The 20,836-nt window shown below is 41.4% G+C and overlaps 1 protein-coding gene across 2 annotated transcripts in view; it reads right to left on the reverse strand.

The window, feature by feature from the left end:
- Positions 1-20,836, reverse strand: part of FYN (FYN proto-oncogene, Src family tyrosine kinase) — a 514,055-nt gene that overhangs the window by 103,147 nt on the left and 390,072 nt on the right. For both annotated transcript variants that reach the window (XM_085612142.1, XM_085612143.1), the window contains exons 7-8: positions 7,681-7,784; positions 3,583-3,732 (exon numbers count right to left, since the gene is read on the reverse strand). In XM_085612142.1, the coding sequence (XP_085468268.1) occupies positions 3,583-3,732; positions 7,681-7,784 (254 nt within the window). The remainder of the gene's footprint in view (positions 1-3,582; positions 3,733-7,680; positions 7,785-20,836) is intronic.

A 20,836-nucleotide genomic window follows, 5' to 3' on the forward strand; every position in this document is an offset into this window, starting at 1 on the left:
GACATAGGATGAACATTCAACACATTCAAGATGGAGGCAGTAAGAGTGCTTGACAACACGAAACTGAAGGCAATACCATTTAACACAGACGAGGATCACTTGTAAAAGCACACACCAGAGATAACTGTCAGACATGTCCTTTGTAATCTATAGGACTCACCACTGCTTTCCACAGAATCCTTGTGGACATGTGACACTTCATAAATTACAGAACATTCCTTTCGGACTACTACCCTGATTTAAAGAGAATAGTGATGCGTTCAAGTGATCTATGTTCCATTGACAGTAACTGAGAATGGAATGTTTGGTTTAACTACTTCTAAAGAAGAGACACTGTGCTCTCCATCTAACTCTCTCCCTCCATCACCAAGGGCAGGAGTAAACTTCAGTGCGAACAAGACACTGGTTAGAGCACAACATGAAAATGAAGACAACACAAGAATGCAACAAAGCAAACACAGCCATTCGGAATGTCTGCAGGGCCCATTCCCACCAAATGATTTAATGAGAAACATTGGTCATCACAAACAAAACTAAAAACAAAACAGAACAAGCATATGCAATGCAATAGGTCTCACATTTTCGAGAGTTTAAGGTATTGCCATTGTAAATGACAATGCCTTTTATTTATCTGTTTTCAAAACCAACACATAGATAAAAGGTTTGTCATTTACAATGCCAATAGTTCACATTATCAAAACAAACACATAGATAAAAGTTTTGTCATTTACAATGCCAATAGCTCAAATTTTCAAAACAAACACATAGATAAAAGGTTTGTCATTTACAACTCCAATAGCTCACATTTTCAAAACAAACACATAGATAAAAGGTTTGTCATTTACAATGCCAATAGCTCAAATTTTCAAAACAAACACATAGGTAAAAGGTTTGTCATTTACAATGCCAATCGCTCAAACTTTTGCAAATGCAAGACTAATTGCATTGCAAATGCTTGTTTCCTTTCTAACTCGTCTTTCTTTTTGTATAAAATAAGAAAACAATATTTTTATTACATAAGTGTATCTCTTAAAATTGCAATACTCTTTGATGTATGTATTTCTTCACATAATGTTATGTCTTTTGGTGTTGCTATTTGAATCCTCAATAAAAACTCATTTAACAAAATAAAATGGCTAAAAAGAAAAAATAAACATTAGCAAAGCCAATAGGTTTTCTACGCGTTGCCAATGCTTGCTTATTTGCCTACTCTTTTTCTCTTCTTCATCTATCCTCCTGGTACATATCTCCTTATCTCTGCTCTTTTTATCCATTCCTCTCTCTTCTCCTCACATTTCTCCCACCACGTGTGTTCTTTTTCAGTAGTTCTTCTTGTGCCTCTTTCTCCCCTGCCCGCCTCCATGTGCACATGTTCCTCCACCAGCTGTTCTCCTGCAGACAAAACAGTGAGCTGGAAAGCTAGACCCGCCTTTCTGCTTCCTCAACCGCTCTTCTTTAAACCCGCCCACACTTCTTCGGATGGAAGGCCAGAATCACCGAATCCTGTTCTAAACTATACTAAACAGGCAGCGCCTCTAGCCAATTACGTTTCGGGAAGGGGCGGGATTTGGTTGTCAGGGCGCTCTATGTTGGTTGCTACAAAGTATCTGTGTCTGTTTAATTGTTAGTTTTAACCAAAGGTGAGGGAGAGTGAAAAAACTGCCACGCAGTAGAGGAGTGCTGGAGCGACAGAGGTAAGAGAAAAGTGTCACTGCATGATCAGTAACTGTTAGAGGTGTGCAGCGGCTGGGTAAAGGAGTGCAACGCGCTGCAAAGCGGCTCAGGGGCTCTGGAAGGGAGCAGATGGCTGCCCATAGCACTTGACGAGTACAAAGGAATTCAAGGTTTTGCGGGGGCAACAGATGAGTAGCAATAGATGCAGAGGGCACTAGATGGGTGCGAGGGGGAGCAGAAGCCTCCCAGTGGGCGCTAGAGTGTTGTCAGTGGGAGGCAAAGTGTTGACTGGTGCAGCAACCCTTCAGGGTTGTGCAGATCACAGTTACGGTGGTACCGAGAGTTTCACAAGGGATGTCCTTCAATTGGACAATAATTAGCAGGTATTTACGTCACATGGAGATGCCCAAAACTGCAATACTGGGCGAGATATAAAACAGAGTTATCATTGATACTACCAAAGGGCTTCCAGTGCCTGCTGCTGACTAAGATGTTTCTATAGGACTGTCACAGGGCTTCAGTGAGCTTTATGATGGCCTGTTGCAGGTTATCGAGCCGGCTGCTAGAAGAATGGAGGAGGTGTGTGGGAGGCGCACGCAGTTAGCAACCCCTCGCTTCTACTGAGGGGTGCAGGAGAAAGAAATAGAGAGGTGTAGGGAAAAGATGGGAGAGGGGAAGAGGCGAGAGGTTGAGGGATGCGGTATAAACGGAACGCCAATGGGGGTAAACCGAGTGTCCTACACTGCAACTTCTGTGAGAGGGGGACGCTGTTGCCTTTCCCACCATGAGGAGGCCCGTGTCTTAGCTCCATCCCAGGCACTCATCTACGCGGACCCAAGTCTAAAGAAAGGCTGTCTTTTAAACGTATTTTTTTTATTAGGCATCCAAACTTTAATTTGGAAACCGTTTCTCCACGGCACATGGCTTTTGGACTACAGTTTAAAGCTCGCTGAGTTGGATTTACAGATAGGCGAAGCAGTGCGCATAGGGTGGGCGGGGCCTAATGCCGACAGGGCGGACACCAACACCGCTTCCAAAGGCCTCAGACACAGAACCAACAACAATAGATCTTGCCGAGGCAAAGCAGCGCATGCGCGCCGCATTCGCAGGCGAGACCTAAAAACTGACTGGCATACTCTAGTCAAGGTAAGCATATATAGGTAAATGACAGATTCGCTGTTCTCATATCCACATATCTTGATGACATAAATATCAATACATATTGTCAAGCCACGTAAATGTGGCATTAAGAATAGTAAGTTCATCCTCACCTTTATTTGCTTACTATGATGACATAGTGATATTCGATTTCTACAGCAATTCCTAATATCAATGACCTCTAAATTCTGATGTACAACCTATGTTCAAGGACATATGAGTTTGTAGTAAGGTAACTGCTATACTTGCTTAAGCATGACCATGCCGGCTGAGAACATCAGTGGCTTGAGAGATGGATCCAGTTAAAAATGCTTTTGACAACATGTGCCTGCAGCTTTGCTAGAGTACTGGTTTGTCTCATTGGTAATATCCCAAAATGTTTTTGGGGACTAGGAGACACAGTAGTAGGTAGAGTAGCACTCTGCCTAAAGCAACAATGTACCAGGCGAGGAAGACACCCTGGAGGAGGGGCACTTACAAAAAAAAACACAATCTACCCTGAGAGCGCAGTCGTGTTCCACTGAAAACTCTGTGTATCCCACTCTGGGGCTAAATTTAGGAAACAAATCTCAATGCCACCACATACAATGATCTGTAACTGTCATTAAATTCTAAAACATGGGCAGAAGGCAGTGAAATACAATTTTTGTCCATAGCCACATTGACAATGGATTTGTCCCCTTCACAACTCCTTCATTCATGAACAAAAGAAGATACACGCAAATATCAAATGCATTTTTTTAAGGGTACCTGAATAATGGTGAACCAGCTGCTGAAGAGTTTCAAACTGGGCCCGCGTTGTGATGTAGTAGCCGCCATTGTCGAGTTTACGTATCTTATAATGCTTTACGTGGTCTCCTTTCATATCGTCCCAGTCACGAATAGATAGTGAATAGGCACCTAAAAAAAGCAGAACAATAGTAATAATCACAAACGCAATCAAGGCTGTGCAAAAAAAACATCAAAGTTACCGGGATCATGATAATCTTCTGGAAAGGTAGGCTATACCATGCCATTTTGTTGATGAAATAAAAACAAAGTATTACCAACCTTTGTACAAATATCATATTACTATGGAAGTCCAATTAGGCAAAACATAATAAATCCATGATCAGGGTATTAGACCGTAACAATGCATTTGCCAGAGCTATTAAAGTACATTTCTCTAAAATTGTGTTAATCAAAGGACTCTCTACTGGACTCCATTAAGTTGTGCATTGCCGGAGGACAGGTATTCTTTTTTAATATTTGGAGATTGATGGGGAGGGTTTTTTCAGAGAGTGCATGAGGGGTGGAAGGGTGACAGTAGTCCAGGTATTTATTTTGTAATTTGCCTGTGGAGAAGGGTGTAACTGGAGGATGATGGTGTTGGGCAGCAGGAGGGCAATTTGTTTTCAAATTCTTTTTTGCATGTTTGGTGCGGCTCCTTCATTCCGCTTCTGCCCAACGTGCATGTTGAAAGCATGTGCAGGTATGAGGGCTCTAAATTCAACATAAAATTCACTCTGCAACCGATTTGATGTCATTCAGAAATGATAGGTGTAATACATACCCTTAATTCACAGCTACACATCTATGATAGACCAAGTTAATTTCAAGAATAGCTTTAATCTACAGAGGCACCATAAGTTGTTACCACATGAGAAAGGGGCATGAGAGGAGACAAAGTGGGCTGGTTAGGGGGTGTCCAAGCTAGTCAACCCACCCAATCCCCTGCGTGGGACTATATCTTCCATGTGCACAGGCATGACAAACCCCGCCATCTCTCGGGTCCACCAAAGCGTCCCTTTTTGAATGGTGTTAAAGAACAAAGGGAGATAGCTTGCGGTAAAAATTGCTGAAGTTCAGAGAAAGGAAGTGAAGAGCCCTTCACAAGTATAACATGCAGTAAGAAAGGTGTCTTGTGTGTTCAGCTCCTGACACAGACCAAGTACCTACTCTAGCAGTCGAAGCAGTATAGCAGTCCTTTCCTCACCCTTCATGCATGCATGGATGCATTGCATAAGATTAAGAAAATCGCTGATTGTTTTTTTTAGAATCTTTTAATATAATTTTTTTGTCAAATTTAAATATTGTACTAAACAAAAATAAGAAAATTGCTGATTTTTTTTTAGAATCCTTTAATATAATTTTTTTGTCAAATTTAAATATTGTACTAAACAGAGCACCCATTCGGATACACATTCTGTGTGAAATAGACAGACTGGTGCACTTTCCCACATGTAATACACCAGTTGTGCCCACAATGTGTTGTTATAAGCGAGTGGAAAGGGGCAGCATTGCTTGCCATCAGGATGAACATTAGACAGAAAGCTACAACTTGCATGTGGCATCTTTGTTTGCACTGTATTTTTCTGACTACTCCCACAACACACCCTTACAACCACTATCCTATTGTAGGCAAAAATGCAACACATTCGTATTATGGGCTAGATTGGCACCAACGGATCTGCCCCATTGGTAGTTTCAGTGGACAAAGTATATTTTATGCCAGTGGGGAAAACATGGGATTTGCTAAGTAAAGCAATTGCTCATATTAATAAAGATAGGTGTTTATTTGTTTGATACCAGTGTCTTACAGCGACAAACGTGTCAGATTAAATGGACTGATCCCGCTGAGTGTAAAATGGAATTGTGGGAAGCTCTTGAGAGATTGCAAATAAAATACATTTACAATATGTACATTCCTTTAATTTATCATTTCTTTGTAGAGACTTCGGTATCAGAAAAAAAACTCTCATCTTTCTCTAGTGATGGAAAGTATATCAGCCCACTGTAAAGAATAAAGGAAAGAATGCACCAGCAGAGAGTGGGTGAGGACGATGAGTGGGGAACCAATCACCTCCTTGAGTTACCAAAATCCTGTAAAGAATGCTATTTGACATCAATAACATAACAGTGTTGCTTTAAGGCACAGCGGTGAAATGGTAAACCAAGAATAATTTAAATGAATGCAATATTTCAAATAATGTCTGTGGATTGTTAGCAAGAAATTCTTCAGTATGTCTTCTCAAATGTTTTTCCCACAGGAGGTGGAGTACCTGAATGACAAATTAGAGACCCTTGAACATGTTTGTGTTATTGTCAGAGAGGCACAAGCTCTAGTTTATCAATATCGATGAGTTAAGTCTAGTTTCATTCTCCAAAACCCCTCCAGGATAGGTATTAGTACAACACATATGACAAGGAACTGGATGCTGGGGTTTAATATCTGGTATATATGCTCTCATACCAAGTGAAACATCTATCAAGGTTCATGAATGACCTTGGTGCAGCATTGAGAGATGAAGAAAGGTGAGAAAAATCAATCAAGTTTCTATAAAGGTGTGAATGGCCGTGCTGCAGACGTGAGAAAGGAAGAAAGGTGTGAAAATACTCAGATGGGACCTTCAGCTAGTTTCGGAATAATGAAATCAGAAATTGCAGAACCTTTGCAGGGAGCAACCCTTCTGCTGTGAGAGTTCAGTGAATAGCTAAATACCTCTACTCTTGTTGGACAACAGCCTCATATTCCTAGCACAATTCACTTTTAAGAGCTGGTTACCATAGGCAAGTTGAAGATCCAGTTGATTGGTGGGTGTCCTTTTAAAAGATGCTGCAAATGAGCCTGGCTGTCCATTGCGATTGGTCTAAGAAAAGATTAGATCTCCCCTTGAGAACATGCTATGTATGCTGAAGTCTTCTGAACTCTTGAAAAGATTTCTAAGCTATTGTTGTAAAGAGTGAGATGAAGAGAGGAATTGTTTTTCAATTGAGTTTTTAAAAGGTATAATTACAAATGCTCTTAATGAGTTTGAAGGGGAAAGAAGTAGTGTCTTTTTAAGTTGGCTCATCAGAGACAAAGATACATTCTGCCCTGACCGTTGAAATCAGAAAATGTAAAGCTGGAGAAGAGAAGGCTGTCTGCCTCCACGGCTTACTGGGAACATAAACTGATCATTTAATCATCAATTCCCAACTTGTGTATGTGACTTTTTCCTGGGTTGCTCAAAGCCGTTTTATTTCCTGGGGAGAATATTAAAGCTCAAAACTGCTGGTCCCACTTGCACAAACCTCCCCCTTAACACAGGAAGAAAAAAGAGACCAGAGAAAAGGCTAGACTGCTGAAGAAAATACACTTAAGCAGGAAATACTCAGAGTTGGATACCTCCATCGCCTCAGCCTGGCCTTATGTTCCGAGGGATAACTTTGTGCAAAATGGGAGAGTGTCTCCTCACCATTCTGTGCAGTGAGAAGAGACACCTCACTAGGGTGTTTGAACAAAATATTGAATCAAAAATATTGTATGGACAAAATAATGCGTCAAGAATATAACGGACAAAAATATTGTGAAGGTAAGTTTCTATAGGTAAGAAAAGTTTTACTATACTGAACTCCATATATATATATACCTTGACGATAGATATATCTTCAAGGTACATAGAAGTGGAGTTAATGATAGTAAAACTATACTTACCTATTTTCACTTACCTTCTCAATATTTTGGGCCTCTATATTCCTGACACGGTGCTCTGTCCACACAATATTTTTAGCTTCAATAGTCTATCAGACAACCCTTACTACGTTCAAATGTAAACAAAATATGTGAACAACTGCAACTAAGTTCATTGGTAGATATATTTCCCAACAGACTTATAATCACAAATTCAAGCTATTTTCACAACTTTAATAAGTATTTATAAAAGTCATGGTACTGCTTTCATAGTTGTATGTAATGTGCAAAATATGAAATGATTATCATTGGGAAAAGTGTAGTGAATTTCCAACAACTTTATCAGATCTTGACGTGGTAATCACTGCACACAGTCAACCACAGGGCAAAATATAAGTAAAGCATAACCAACCTACCTTTGGTGGTCTCACTCTCACGTATGAGGTAAGTACCTCTAGGGTTTCCAAAGGATAACAGCTGCCTCTCAGCATCCTTTCGGCCAAGTTTGCCAAAGTACCACCTTTGATACAATGCAAATAATATGTTAGCATACTGACAAACACACTGATATAGGTTTTCAGAACTGAACATTGAGGTCCATGTACTAATAATGGAGAATGCAACAATGAATACTGATTTTTATGAAGAAGTGATTAAGAAGAACCCATTATGAAGAAAACTTTACTTTAGACTTCTTAACTACTGTGAGGAAACCAGTACGAGGAACATCGGAATAAGGAAAATGTTTGACAATAACCCTAAATGTAACCTAAACTATCATCTTGAAAACAGCTGTAAATCTAAACTTGACACCATCCAGACACCCAACCTCAAGCCTACATCTTACTTTAAACATACCATAAAAAAACTGTTAACCCTAAGCCTTATCCTTAACCCTGAATTTTACCCTTACTCTAACCCAAAACCGAACCATAACGACTAAGCCTGGGCGGAGCTGACGGAGCGGCACTACGCGGAGGTCCACGGAGTTGAGGCCCAACTCCGTGGAAACTCCGCTCCGCCGCCTGCCTCCACCCCTCCTAGGAATAATCACATTAAATATACTTTAAAGGTTAAAAAAATGAACACTTATCCTAACTGCGTCGTCCCCGAGCTGCCGTCCTCCTCTTCCTCGGTTTCACAAAGATCTGCGCATGCGTGCGCGCCCGTGCATTTCTCATAAAGAATGCGCATGCTCGAGCACATGCGAAGATCATCGTGAAACCAAGGAAGAGGAGGACGGCAGCCCGGGGACGCCGCAATTAAGGTACGTGTTGCTTTTTTAACCTTTAGAGTATATTTACAGAAATTCTCCTGGGGTGTGGGGGCGGGGCTGGGCAACTCTGCTCCGCTGCTGAGTGTGCCGAGTGGAGCTCTCCGCCCACGGTTAATAACGACAGGCCTAACCATAAACCCTAAATTAATGCATAAATCAAATCTCAGGCCTAACTTAAACTTTAAAATAATCCAAACAAAAACCCAATTTTTTATCTTCCAAACAACTATCCTGATACCTGTAGACAACTCTAATCCTAACTATACTCTTAAACTTAATCATAATCCTTAATGTTAGACCAGTCAGCCTTAGGGTGGTCTTCCCCCAAAACGTTTTGCCTTACTCCTCCATTTTTAGTTGTAAGTCCATAGTATAGTGGTACTACAAGTACCATGGCATGCAAATGAAATGCTACTAGTGGGCCTGCAGCACTGATTGTGATACCCACCTAAGTAGCCTTTTAAACATCTCTCAAACCTGTTACTGCCGCCTGTGTGGGCAGTTTTAAAGTAACATTTCAACCTGGCAAAATAAACCCTTTGCCAGGCCTAAACAATGCTTTTTAATACATATAAGTCACCCTTAGTGTAGGCCCTAAATAGGCCTGAGGGCAGAACGAAGTGTACTTAAAACATTGAACATGCACTATTACGTTTTACCTGTCCTCGTATTGTTTTGTAGCCTTTATGTGATGACACACCAGCTCTGTAAAGATGCCTATTCTGTGTGCTTTGGTGATGTGCTTTTTGATGGAATGCAATATGTAAGTGTTTCTTGCTAATCAAAACTTAAATAAAGACAATTTCTAAAAAAAATACATTTTACCTGTCCTGGTAGTGAAAAACTCCTAAATTAGTTTTTCACTACTTCAAAGCCTACCTCTCTCATAGAATAACATTGTGTTTCCTTATTACATTTAGTAAGTAGGAATGTTGAGTTTGGTATCTAAAGAATTATATTTTAAAACCCTCCTTAATGGTAAAGTCGGATTTTATGTCACAATTCTGAAAATGCCACTATTAGAAAGTTGCCATTTTCTTGTCCTAACCATTTGGTGCATGCAGCCTGTTCCTGGGTCACATGACTAGGTGTAACTGCCAGTTGGTCTAAGTGTATTTTTCACAGACAGTGAGACAAAGGGGGAATAGGTGTTGGCAGGATGGAGAATCTCTGACTTGATGAGGGGGAGCAGCTGTTAACTGCCACACGTGCACATCCCAAAGGCTCAGTCCAGCACACTCACATATGGTTTGGACACAAGTCTTTTGTGACACCAGACAAGCTGGTGCCAGGGCAGGGAGGCAGAAAATCCCATGCACCTCCAGTGGTGAAACCGCCAAAACATTCTCCTACTTCAAAATGGGAACCATGTATAAATATTGGACCTTCAGACCCAACTTTTCAGGACACATTTAGGATCTGTGGAAGACTCAGAAGGACTGCAGTTGTGGTCTGCAAGGACTGCTAATCTGCAGCTTGAGTGAAAAGGACTGAACCTGCATCTTGATCCCTGCACCAGCTGAGTGACTCACAGGGCTAGTTGGCTGGCCTGATCAGAGCCTCAGGGACCGAAAAGGTTCCAGCTACCTTGAACCCAGCACTTGGACTCTTTCTGCTGTGAGTCTTGCCCTCCAAGTGGTGCCACCCCAGTCCCAGACTCCTGGAAGTGAGCCTGAATTTGCTTTGAAAGTTCAGCTGTGGTCCCAGCAGACCCAACACAGCACAATGTACCGCTGCGCAACCCCCCATTGAAACCGCTGCATGACACATCCCCAACGCAGGACCTCCGCAGCTGCTCAAAACCACCCCTGTGTGATGCTTCTCAATGCAAGTCTTTACATCAAAGCCACACTGCTCCTCAGAACTGCTGCTGCACGACACTTCTCAATGAAAGTCCTCTCATCGCAGCCCTGCAGCTTTTGATCAGTGGGCCTAACTTGGTCCCTGTATTTGGCTTGGATTCCATCGCGGACAGCCTGTACTTGTTACTTTCTGCTGGTCTGGTGCAACCAGATAACCAGAGTTGGTGCTTTGTGTTTTTAGGCACTATTTTTTATCAAAATCTTTACAATTGCATATCTCTGCTTCTCCTGATTGGATCTGCATCACTTTGGTCTCAAAAAATTTATTACAATCTATTCTGTCTTTCTAAATTGGTGTGGGATTTTCCTTGTGTTGTTTTTTTTACTTTATTACTGGTTGGAGTGCAGCATAAATACTTTACAAATTACCTCCAAGTTAAGCCTGACTGCTTGTGCCAAACTGCAAAAGGGTTAAGCAAAGGTTAATTTGGGGTTGCTTGTGACTTCGCCCTGAAATTGTGGCTGATGCTCGAGTAGGGTTTCACTCCCTCAACCAGTAACCCAATTTCCAACACTTACCCTTACCTTAACCCACGTACTTAAAATTACCCTGACTAGCAGCCAAACCCTAACTATAGTCTTAATTTTAAACCTATACTCAATCTATCTAAAACCTTGACCCTAACTTAACTTAAAAAGAACTCAACAACAAACCTTAGCCCTCCCCTTCACATAATTCTACCATAGTCTTTTCTCTACATTTACACACAACTCTAGCCCTATAATCCTGACATAATGAAAAAGATGGGTTCCCAATGTATACCTCAATCCAAACATTTTCACGTTTCTTCATTTTATTTTCCCTATCTAAGCTTTTTTTTGTATGTCAATTGTACAGTATTATGTATTAATATATTTATATGTACTTATGAAGACTAACGTCAGTAAAGTTTTAACCTAGAAAAGGTTAAAAAAAAAAATAATTGGCGACTGGGTGGAGGGAGCATGAAAGGGGGCAGTGGAATATGCAGAAAGACTTGGAAGAGAAAAGAGAATGGAATAAAGGGACCTTAGCACTTGTAAGTAGAGCTTCCAGTCAAAGAATACATTTTTTAATTGCATCCCCTTACTGAGATTGAGGAAACCAAGAGAGGGGATATGCTATTGCTTCCTTTCTTAAGCCTAAGGGTCTTATTTAGAGTGTGTGACGGAGTATCCTGCCCACCAAACTCTAAATAAAGGCCAAAGATTTCTTACGATTAAGTCACTGCAGGGAGTCTCTGGAAGTAGTTGGTTGTTTGTTAAGCATGTCCATGAGAATGTTGCTTTAATAGTTTGTAGGATTGCACACTGGGTTAATTATAGAAAGATATGCTTGTAATTAGCTGGCAAGTCAAAGCTCTGAACCAGAAAAATGGAACCCCGAACCGTTCCAGATAATTAAGGTTTGCTTAGTACTGTAGGGGACTGATAGCTGTTTATGAAGTTCTCACATGGTGGGTGCGAATTGCACACAAGCTTTCTGAGACCAGGGTGTCATCTTGCAATAAAACATATTCCACATCACAAAATGTGCACGTGCAGAGGGGCACAAAATAACTTTCCTAATGAATATTAATTGGGCCGGTCGCTACTTGCAATCCTCTACGATTGGTTATGACTGCAGGGATGTTGGCTTACAAGGCCATCTGACTTGATTCACAAATTCCTTGGAGAATCATATACCCCCCCCCCCCAACCCCAAATTAACCTTTGCTTGACCCTTTTGCAGTTTGGCACAAGCAGTCAGGCTTAACTTGGAGGTAATTTGTAAAGTATTCATGCTGCACTTCAATCAGTAATAAAGTAAAAAAAAAACACAAGGAAAATCCCACACCAATTTAGAAAGACAGAATAGATTGTAATTAATTTTTTGAGACCAAAGTGATGCAGATCCAATCAGGAGAACCAGAGATATACAATTGTAAAGATTTTGATACCCTTGTGTTTGCTTTTTAAATCTGGGAGTTTTGTATTCTCATTTTAAGGATCCGTTATTGAGAAGACTTTAATCAAGTGTACTTTCCAGAATTAAGATGTATTCCCAAAATTTAAGATAATTGGGTGACTCTCCTGGGCACTAACGGTGCAAGTGAACTGTGCAAGGCTTAATGATCCAGGTGCAAAAATCATACTGCCACAAGCAGGAAATTGTTAGTTGATTATCTAATTAAAACAGAACCTCACCTCCTCGAATATAAGTTTAACGTTTATGACAAATCCATTTGTTTAAATTCTCTTTGGCATGAATTTGCACACAATGTCTAACTGCAAACTCCATTGTCTCCATGTGCGTGTGTGAATTTAAAGGGTCTGTCGAGTAAATGATGTCACAATATATCTCAAAACCCAAGCTGACATCATCAAACAATAGAACATTCAAGAACTGTTGGTGATCGTTAGAGACGCTTGAGAACTGTTCGTCCTGTTAACTGGATGGCCCCTTTAAGGTGTGAAATTAGCTTTGGAGGCGGGAGCTAATCCATGAGCTTCCGCATTCTGAGCCACCCCATGTCTGGAATTTGTATGAGCATGTGAGAAGGTAGTTCTGACGTCATAGCCAGTCAGTGCTTGGGATCTGTGCTCATGGTTTAACATAAAGTGGGCACTTGCCCAATTAAAACTGACCTGAGGCCGTAAACCCATATAGGCTAGGCTCCTCGACACTTTATCAGTGGCCATAATACACAGCATGCCTGACCCTATTCAAATCCCAAAGTTCTGCCATTTCTGGTCAATTAAGGCAATATTTACATATGCCATGTACATGACAAACGTGGCCCAAAGACCCTTTCTACAACACGGAATGCGTAGGCGCACCTCATGTGCAGCCACATTTCCTAAGAGGTGTTGTATGAACCCAGGAAAATAAGGTAAGTGGTCCTTCCTCCCATCACTCGGGAGGGTTTTACCCCAGCTAAAGCAGGGCAGGCATCCCTCAACCTTTAGTGGAGCTGGGGAGCACCCACAAGGGTGCTTCTGAGCAGCGATGGATTGACAGGAGAATGGCAACATATTTTGTAATTTACTACAACTGCCATAAAAAGAGCAATAGTATAAGTACTACTAACATAACCCAGACTTGAGTGCAGCACAGACACCATTTCTTGCTGGAGTCCAGTATTTCCCCACTCCAGGACTCCACACACAATGGCTTCAGAGCTGGATTAGCCATTCTGCCACTCTGGCATTTTCCAGGTGGGCTGCAGGCTAAGAGGGGCGCTGTCAGCGCAGGATGGACTGCAATGACCCATCTATTTACTTTTATTTATTTATTTATTTATGAGTTTTATAGAGCGCAAATTTGACCCGTTAGGGTATCAGAGCGCTTTACAGGTAAATAAAGCAATACACAGAACAGGATTAAACATCAACCAGTTACGGATCGAGTAGTAGGGGACACGGTGCAGGATACATGAAGGAGATAAGGGCATGTATTTACATGTTACATATCCAAATACTCATGACACGATAACATATTACAGATTACAATTACAAATGTTCAAGACAAGGCTACAAGTTTCTGATGGGGTAACTAGATAATCCGAAGGGAGGCAATGGATGACCATAGATCAGGGCCATGGGGATGGTGGAGGCCAGGTTTCAGCTAGAAATTTACCCATAAGGAAGGTTTTGGCCTCCCTTTTGAAGCGAGTCAGAGAGGGGATTCTTCTGATGTCAGGTGGGAGAGAGTTCCATATTCTTGGAGCAGCCCAGAAAAAGCCCGATTGTACGTTTTTACATCCATGCCCATCCATGCCCTCAAAGCCGCGTTCTAGTAGTGACCTCCCACAGAACAGGACTGAATGAATGAATGAATTTTTATTTATTGCACAGTTACTTAAAACCATTTGCAATATAATTTACAAACAGATTAAAAGAGAGTAAAAAGAACCCTGTAAAATGCGTTTACATACAACATTATTAAAACATAAAAACGGCAAGAGATTTGCCAATGCAATCTTTTGCAAGTTTAATGTAGGTTCTATAGTTTAATAGTAAAAAATGATGTCTGGAGACTAATTGTTTAATGAACCAGATTGTCTTTCGTGTTGCCTGGCCCCCTCTTCCACCATAAGTCGAAGCGCGGCCATGTATCTCCCAAACCTGGCCAAGTCTTCCGGTAGCATACAGGAGAAAAGTGCAGAGGCAGCTTCTTTTACTGTCCGAGCCCCGTTACGCAGCCATATTTGTTTTAAAAGGATCTGACGGAGCTGAAGCATACCGGGACAACAACAGATCAGGTGTAGCAGAGATTCATGTTTGAAATTGCAAATTCTACATCTGATTATATGTTCAAGGGACTTCCACCCAGGATTTAGTTCTTTGATTGGGAGGGGCACTAGTCTGGCCCATACAATGTTTTTGAGTGCTTTCCTTCCCAAGGCTTGCTTGAGGTAGGGCTGGATTTTGTGCCCTGCATATGATGTTGACAGCCCAAGAGAACCTATTCTCGTGACATGTGCCGCTAGGTCGTTTGTATGGGACAGTTGGTAACATTGTTTGTTAATTGAGTTTTTAATGGCCAGATAATTTATAGATTCTTTGTCCCAATTTTCAATTGCCAAACTCAGTGTTGCCACTGCTTTTTCCATATAGCATTGCCACGGGTTGATTGATCCTCCATAAATAGGCTTCTGCATGCTTTTTAAACTTCCGGGTGGGGCTGTCAGGACTTGATAGTAGTATTTTGCGTGCATTCCCAAACATTCTTTGCTTTGTTGGTTCAGTCCGAATTCCAAACGAATTAGGCTCTTGCGAGTGTATTTGGGCAGTTTGAAGATGCGTTTGTAGGCCAGGCATTGTACTTTGTCCAACATTGCTTCCATTTATCCGGGAATGCCTGCTGTGCATAGCCTGCCGTTGCCCTGATTTTGGCTTGTATTACTTTTCTGATAGGGACTGTTGTTGGACTATGCATTAACTCATTTAGCTTGCATAGGGCATAAGTTGTTGACTGTGCCCTGGCCTTCATTTTGTGGAGATGTAAAGTTGCTTTGCCTGTTTCACTTAACCAGCACCCGAGGTAGTTGTAAGATTTTGCAGTGGCAATAATTTCTTTGCCCACGTGCCATTTTAGTAAGGCTTTTTTAGGGAGATTGCCAAAAATGACCACTTTTGTTTTTTGAGCATTGATGACAAGCTCATTTATTTCGTTATAATTATTGAGGGCGTCTAGGCCCCTTTGTAGCCCAATTTTTGTGTGGTCCATTACCACTAAATCATCTGCGTATTGTAATATTTGGAGTTTGTTAGTTCCAATTTTAGGAGTTATCAAGCTGGCATTGTGAAGGTTCTTCCCCAGGTCTGCGGTATATAGGTTAAACAATGTAGGGGCAAGTACACATCCCTGTTTTAGTCCTCGGTTTGTCAAGCCCTTCTTCGTTGTGGTATTATCAACTAACTTCACTTTAATCCAGGTATTACTGTATAATGAGATAATGGCGTTGAGGAGACCTACAGGGATGTGCCAGTTGCGCAGTTTGACCCAAAGCTTGTGTCGGGGCACCCCATCAAAGGCTGCTGAATAGTCAACAAAGCAAGCAAAAACTGGTTTGTTGTTTCTGCCATTTGCTTGCTGACTTAGATACTACATGGCCACAATGTTATCGGTTGTAGAGCAACCTTTACGGAATCCGGTCTGGTAGGGGGGAAGGATTTCGTTCTCTTTAATCCATGTGTTTAATTCATTCAGTAAGGTGCTAGCATAGGCTTTTCCTTCGATATCCAAGAGGGCGATTAATCTATAGTTTTTTGGGTCTGTATTGTCTCCTCTCTTGAAAATTGGGTGTAAAAATGACCCTCGCCATGAGTCAGGCACCTTTGCTTTCAGTCGACATTCGATGAAAAGTTCTGATAAAATTTTCCCCCAATAAGCTGGGTCTTCTCTAAAGATAGCTCCTGGAAGACCATTGGGCCCGGGTGCCCCATCTTTTCTTATCTTTTTTATTACTTGTATGACTGTGGTACAGATTTGTTCTTTGCCCAGGCATTCCACTGAGTTCTCCTCGTCTCTATTTGCACTGATTGAGGGACAAATCTCGGAGCTTTCAAAGGCTGTAGAGCTCACTTTTTCGATATAGATAGTCGCGACGTGTCTCAGCCATGCATCTGCGTGTACGGAATTACGCCCGTCTACTTTTCCTTTCTCCAGGCTAGCTATGAATTGCCAGAGCTGACGTTGTTTATGTGGTTTTGAAAGCTCATGTATTGTTACCCAGTCTTTCTCTATTTTATTTTGCTTAGGTGACCATAGCAAATGTCTACGCTTTTTGGATAAGTCTTTACACAAATCCCTTGTTGCTTGAGTTCCTACCATTCTTTGTGCTCTTTTAGCCTTCTTTAGTTTACGTGTTATTGTGTTTAGTTTTGTGTTATTGAAACTGAATTGAGAGGTATGCGTTGTCGTTCCATATGGACTGACTTGATGTCTGTTGACAAGTATAGATTTTAGAGTACCAATCCAGCTTGTCCAATTGTCCAAACTGGGTTGAGTTCCAGGATGCTTGTCTTTACGCTCTTGTTTTTCTTTCCATACGTTGAATAGCCTGACCTGATGCTTGTTCCATTTTAGCCTTTTAACTAGTGTATGTTCTTCAGTCCCTGTTGAGTGTGATACTACAGTTACTGGTTCCCTCTGTGTAATGCTGAAGGTTAATTCCACCTGTAACAATTTGTGGTCACTAGTTTCGTGAGATTTTACTTCAAATTTGACTATTTTTTGAGCAACAAGGCTGCATAAAAAGATATAGTCGATTGTGGAACAGTTTTTAAATGTGGGTATGCCCAGGTGTTTGGGATTCAAACTTTTCCAGATTTCATTTGCGGACTTTAGGTCATAGTTTTGCAAAAAGGAATTAAAAGCTCTTTCCGAAGTAGTTACACACAGCCTTTCATTCTTGTGTGCTCCCAGGTGGTGCAGATTAAAGTCTCCTACAATCACTTTGGCCAGTCGAGGTTTGCTATGGATGATTTCCTTTATTAATGTTATAGTATTTTTTGTGGCTTCCAATCTTTCCTGACCGTATGCGTTTAAGTACAAGTTTATAACTAGGATTGAGGCACAATCATCTCTGTCCCTCTCTCCCTCTATTACAAGCGCCTGTAACACGTCAGACTCGATTTTTACCCTTTTTACTGTTATCTCGTTTGTATGTTTTACATAAATTGAGATTCTCCCTGAGGGTCTACCAAACCGATTCGGTTTGGTTGCTAATTTATGGAAGCCAGCATAGCCTTCAAGGTGTACATAATCTGTGGCCCAAGTCTCTTGGAGGCATACGATATCTCCTTCCTGCAGTATTTTTATTGCTGTTTCATGTTTAAGTGCTTTACGTAATCCTGCCACATTCCAAGAGATAATTTTGAGTTTGGTGGGTGATTTATGTTTGATGTATGTTGTATTGGACGTTTCTGTTATTATCGGTATTGCAGTGGAAGGCCCTTGTTGATTCCCTAGAGTATTTAATATGCCCAATTGGTCATCAGGAATAGAGAGCACCACTTTGTAACTCTCTGCTTCTCCTACTAAATTGATCGTTACTTTGAGTTTTCAGTGGCCCATCTTCATTTACTGTCCTACATATGGTTGTGTCCTCCTGTCTCCTTACTGATATAGTTAACTTCTTGTAGTTTCCGTCTAGGTTTATTTTTGAAGTCCCTCGTAGTATCCCCTGTGGGTGCTCTTTCATAGTCATCGAGCGCTTAGTTATGTTTACCGGCTCCAATAGAATTGATGGATACCTTTCTTGTTCTGGTGCACTTACAATAATACCCCAGCTTTTAAAGATATCTTTTTCTATGAGCACTACTTCAGACATAAGATGATTTGACCATGTCACTATGGTATCTTCTTTGCTGAGGTCTTCCTTGTTTAATTCAAATTGGACACTCACTATATCCTCGCTTTTTATATGAGATAGTGAGGGTATGTGTTGCAGGAGCCTTAGTATATTCCCCCTGTTCAATGTATCGTGTCTCCCCTTCGATTTATACTGCGGTTGAAGGATTGTTTTACACATAGTTCTAGTGTACGCAGGTGTTAGTGATGTACCTAACACATGTTCGGGGTGTGAGGTTTCTTTACAATGTGTCTCACCTGATACGTTGTCAGTATAAGTGGGCACAATTTTTCGGTTTTTTGATCCCAATCCAGTTGGTTCCTTAAATAACCCGTGTTCAGTTTTGTCTCTAGCAGTTTCAGTTGTTGTTTGTACAATTTTCTTTGTTGCTCCGCCGTTTTCGGTGGGCTTTAGGACCTGAAACTCTAGTGGTTTTGATGTTACGTTATCTGAATGATCTACTTCACCCAAGGATTTATTATGTTTTTGGGTGTTAATGAATATGGGGTATAATTTGTTTGACGATTGCTTTTCCTGATTTGAGGGGGAGTTAATTGTAACCTCCGTGGAGCCGTGAGTGGACTGACCCCAGCTCTTTCTAATTTGTGCAGTCTCTTGACGTTTTAATTGTTTTTTTAATTTTTTCTTCTTTCGTCGTGACAAGTTTACGTTGGTATTACTAATTGGATTTTCCTGTTCCTTTTCCTTATCGGGGGTTCCTTTAGTTTCTATTGTTTGAAAGGTAGTTATTAGGTCCATATTTTTGTTTGTGATTAAGTTTGTACGATCCTTTTTTAAGCTATTTTCTTGGCTGACTTGCTCAGTTATTGGAGTTATTCTATTGCCTGTTATTTGCATGGATTGTATTTTTAGGTCTTCAATAAGGGTGGTGAGCACTTCCGGGATTAATGCCAATTTGTCAATTGTTGGCCCACAAGCGCAGTCTGTGTTTAAAGAGGTTGCGTATACTTGGGCTCGTGTTATCAACTTATTCAAGTTAGCCAGTTTTTGGTCAATTACGGATATTGTTGTTGCCATGATGTTGAGCAGATCTACTTGGACATCCATCTTGTTTGATTGATAGTTCAAAGCCTCCAATGTGAGTTGGGATGTTTTAAAGAAAATGTCCCATATTGTTCCTGCGCCTGTCGTTGCTTCTGAATGTGTAATGTTAGTGGTTTGGCCCTGATTGTCCTTTACCGGAGAGTTATTAAGGGAAGCTACACTTTTGGCTGTTGGATGGGTTTGAATTTTATCTCTGCTGTTTAGAGTTGTGTGCTCTGAAGTATGAATCAACCAGGTGTTGGCATCATCTCCCTCTCCTCCTTGATTTTTTTCTTCTGGACCCTCGTTTGTTATGGCGTTTTGTATGGTGGGTGACAATACTGTATAAGTCATTGTTTGTGTTTTATTATCAATTGCACTTATATCCACATGTTGTTCCACGTGTTGAGAGAGGTTTGAAGGGGGCTTGTTGATTATTACCTGTACCTCAATTGGTTGTTGGGCCCTGGTGATCTGAGATTGCTCTGGAGATTTTTGTAGTAGTTGTTTCACGGTGGTTTCTGTGAAGTTTTTGTCCTGTTTTAATAAAGGTTCTCCGTTCATCAGGAGTTCCTGGTCCATCGTGGACCCCCATGATTGTTCCATTTGTTCTTTTTTTACTTGGACCTGCTGTGGCCCAGTAAAGGTTACGGGCTCTATATTAAATTGATCTTTCTTTAAGTTTAAATTTGTGGTACCTGAGTGAATAAACGGTGGGATTGGCGATGGTAGCCGACGATCCCATCCTTCTTGCTCATCATAATGGGATAACATTGCATCCGCCGGGTCTTTTAAAAAGTTAAACTTATTTGGTATACTAGTCGATTTTGCAAACATTCTGTATACTGGTGAAATTAAGGGCTGCACCGCACCTTCTGATTTTACTTTGTTATTTTTTGCGGTTGGTCCTTGAAATTTCTTTTTCCTTTTTGTTAGTGGAAGTATGGATCTCTCTCGTCCTGACCTCATAATATTTGTAGAATACACCTTTATTGCTCCTGATTGTGTTCAACTTTATACTGCAGAACCGGCCTGGTAGTAACCTGTCTCAGTTGGTGACCCAAAACACCCCCAACTGTCCTTGAGACTTGGGCAATAGGCTTGAATAAACTACACGCCTGTACCCTTCTATAGTCACAGATACCGGTAATACTGAGCACTAGAAAGGTGCACTATCCACTGTGAGCTGTGGCTTAGGGCATTAACCACCGGTGGTCATGACCATAGTGCCCACAATCAATGCCGAACTCCAGGGGGCAGGTAATAGACAGATACAAAAAAGTCGCCACTCACCGGTCTGTGGGGGTGCGGTGTAGAGGTGCAAGTCCACTGCAGTCGTCAGTCGGGCCGTATAAACAGGAGGTAGTCAAGGGATCAAACGACCGGGGAACCAGGTAGGGGCGGAGGGATGGATAACCACCCCCCTGCACCACAGGTCGCAACAAAGACCAGCCTCAAGACCTCCACCGCTGTTACAAGCCACCAGTCAGCCAGTCAGCCGACAGCCACGGCCACAGCCGCAGCCTACACCCCCCGCCGACCGCTATTGAGAGCAGTGGGCTGATCAGCG

The sequence above is a fragment of the Triturus cristatus genome, chromosome 6, assembly GCF_964204655.1.
Source record: "Triturus cristatus chromosome 6, aTriCri1.1, whole genome shotgun sequence".
In the NCBI taxonomy this organism is placed as follows: Eukaryota; Metazoa; Chordata; class Amphibia; order Caudata; family Salamandridae; genus Triturus; species Triturus cristatus.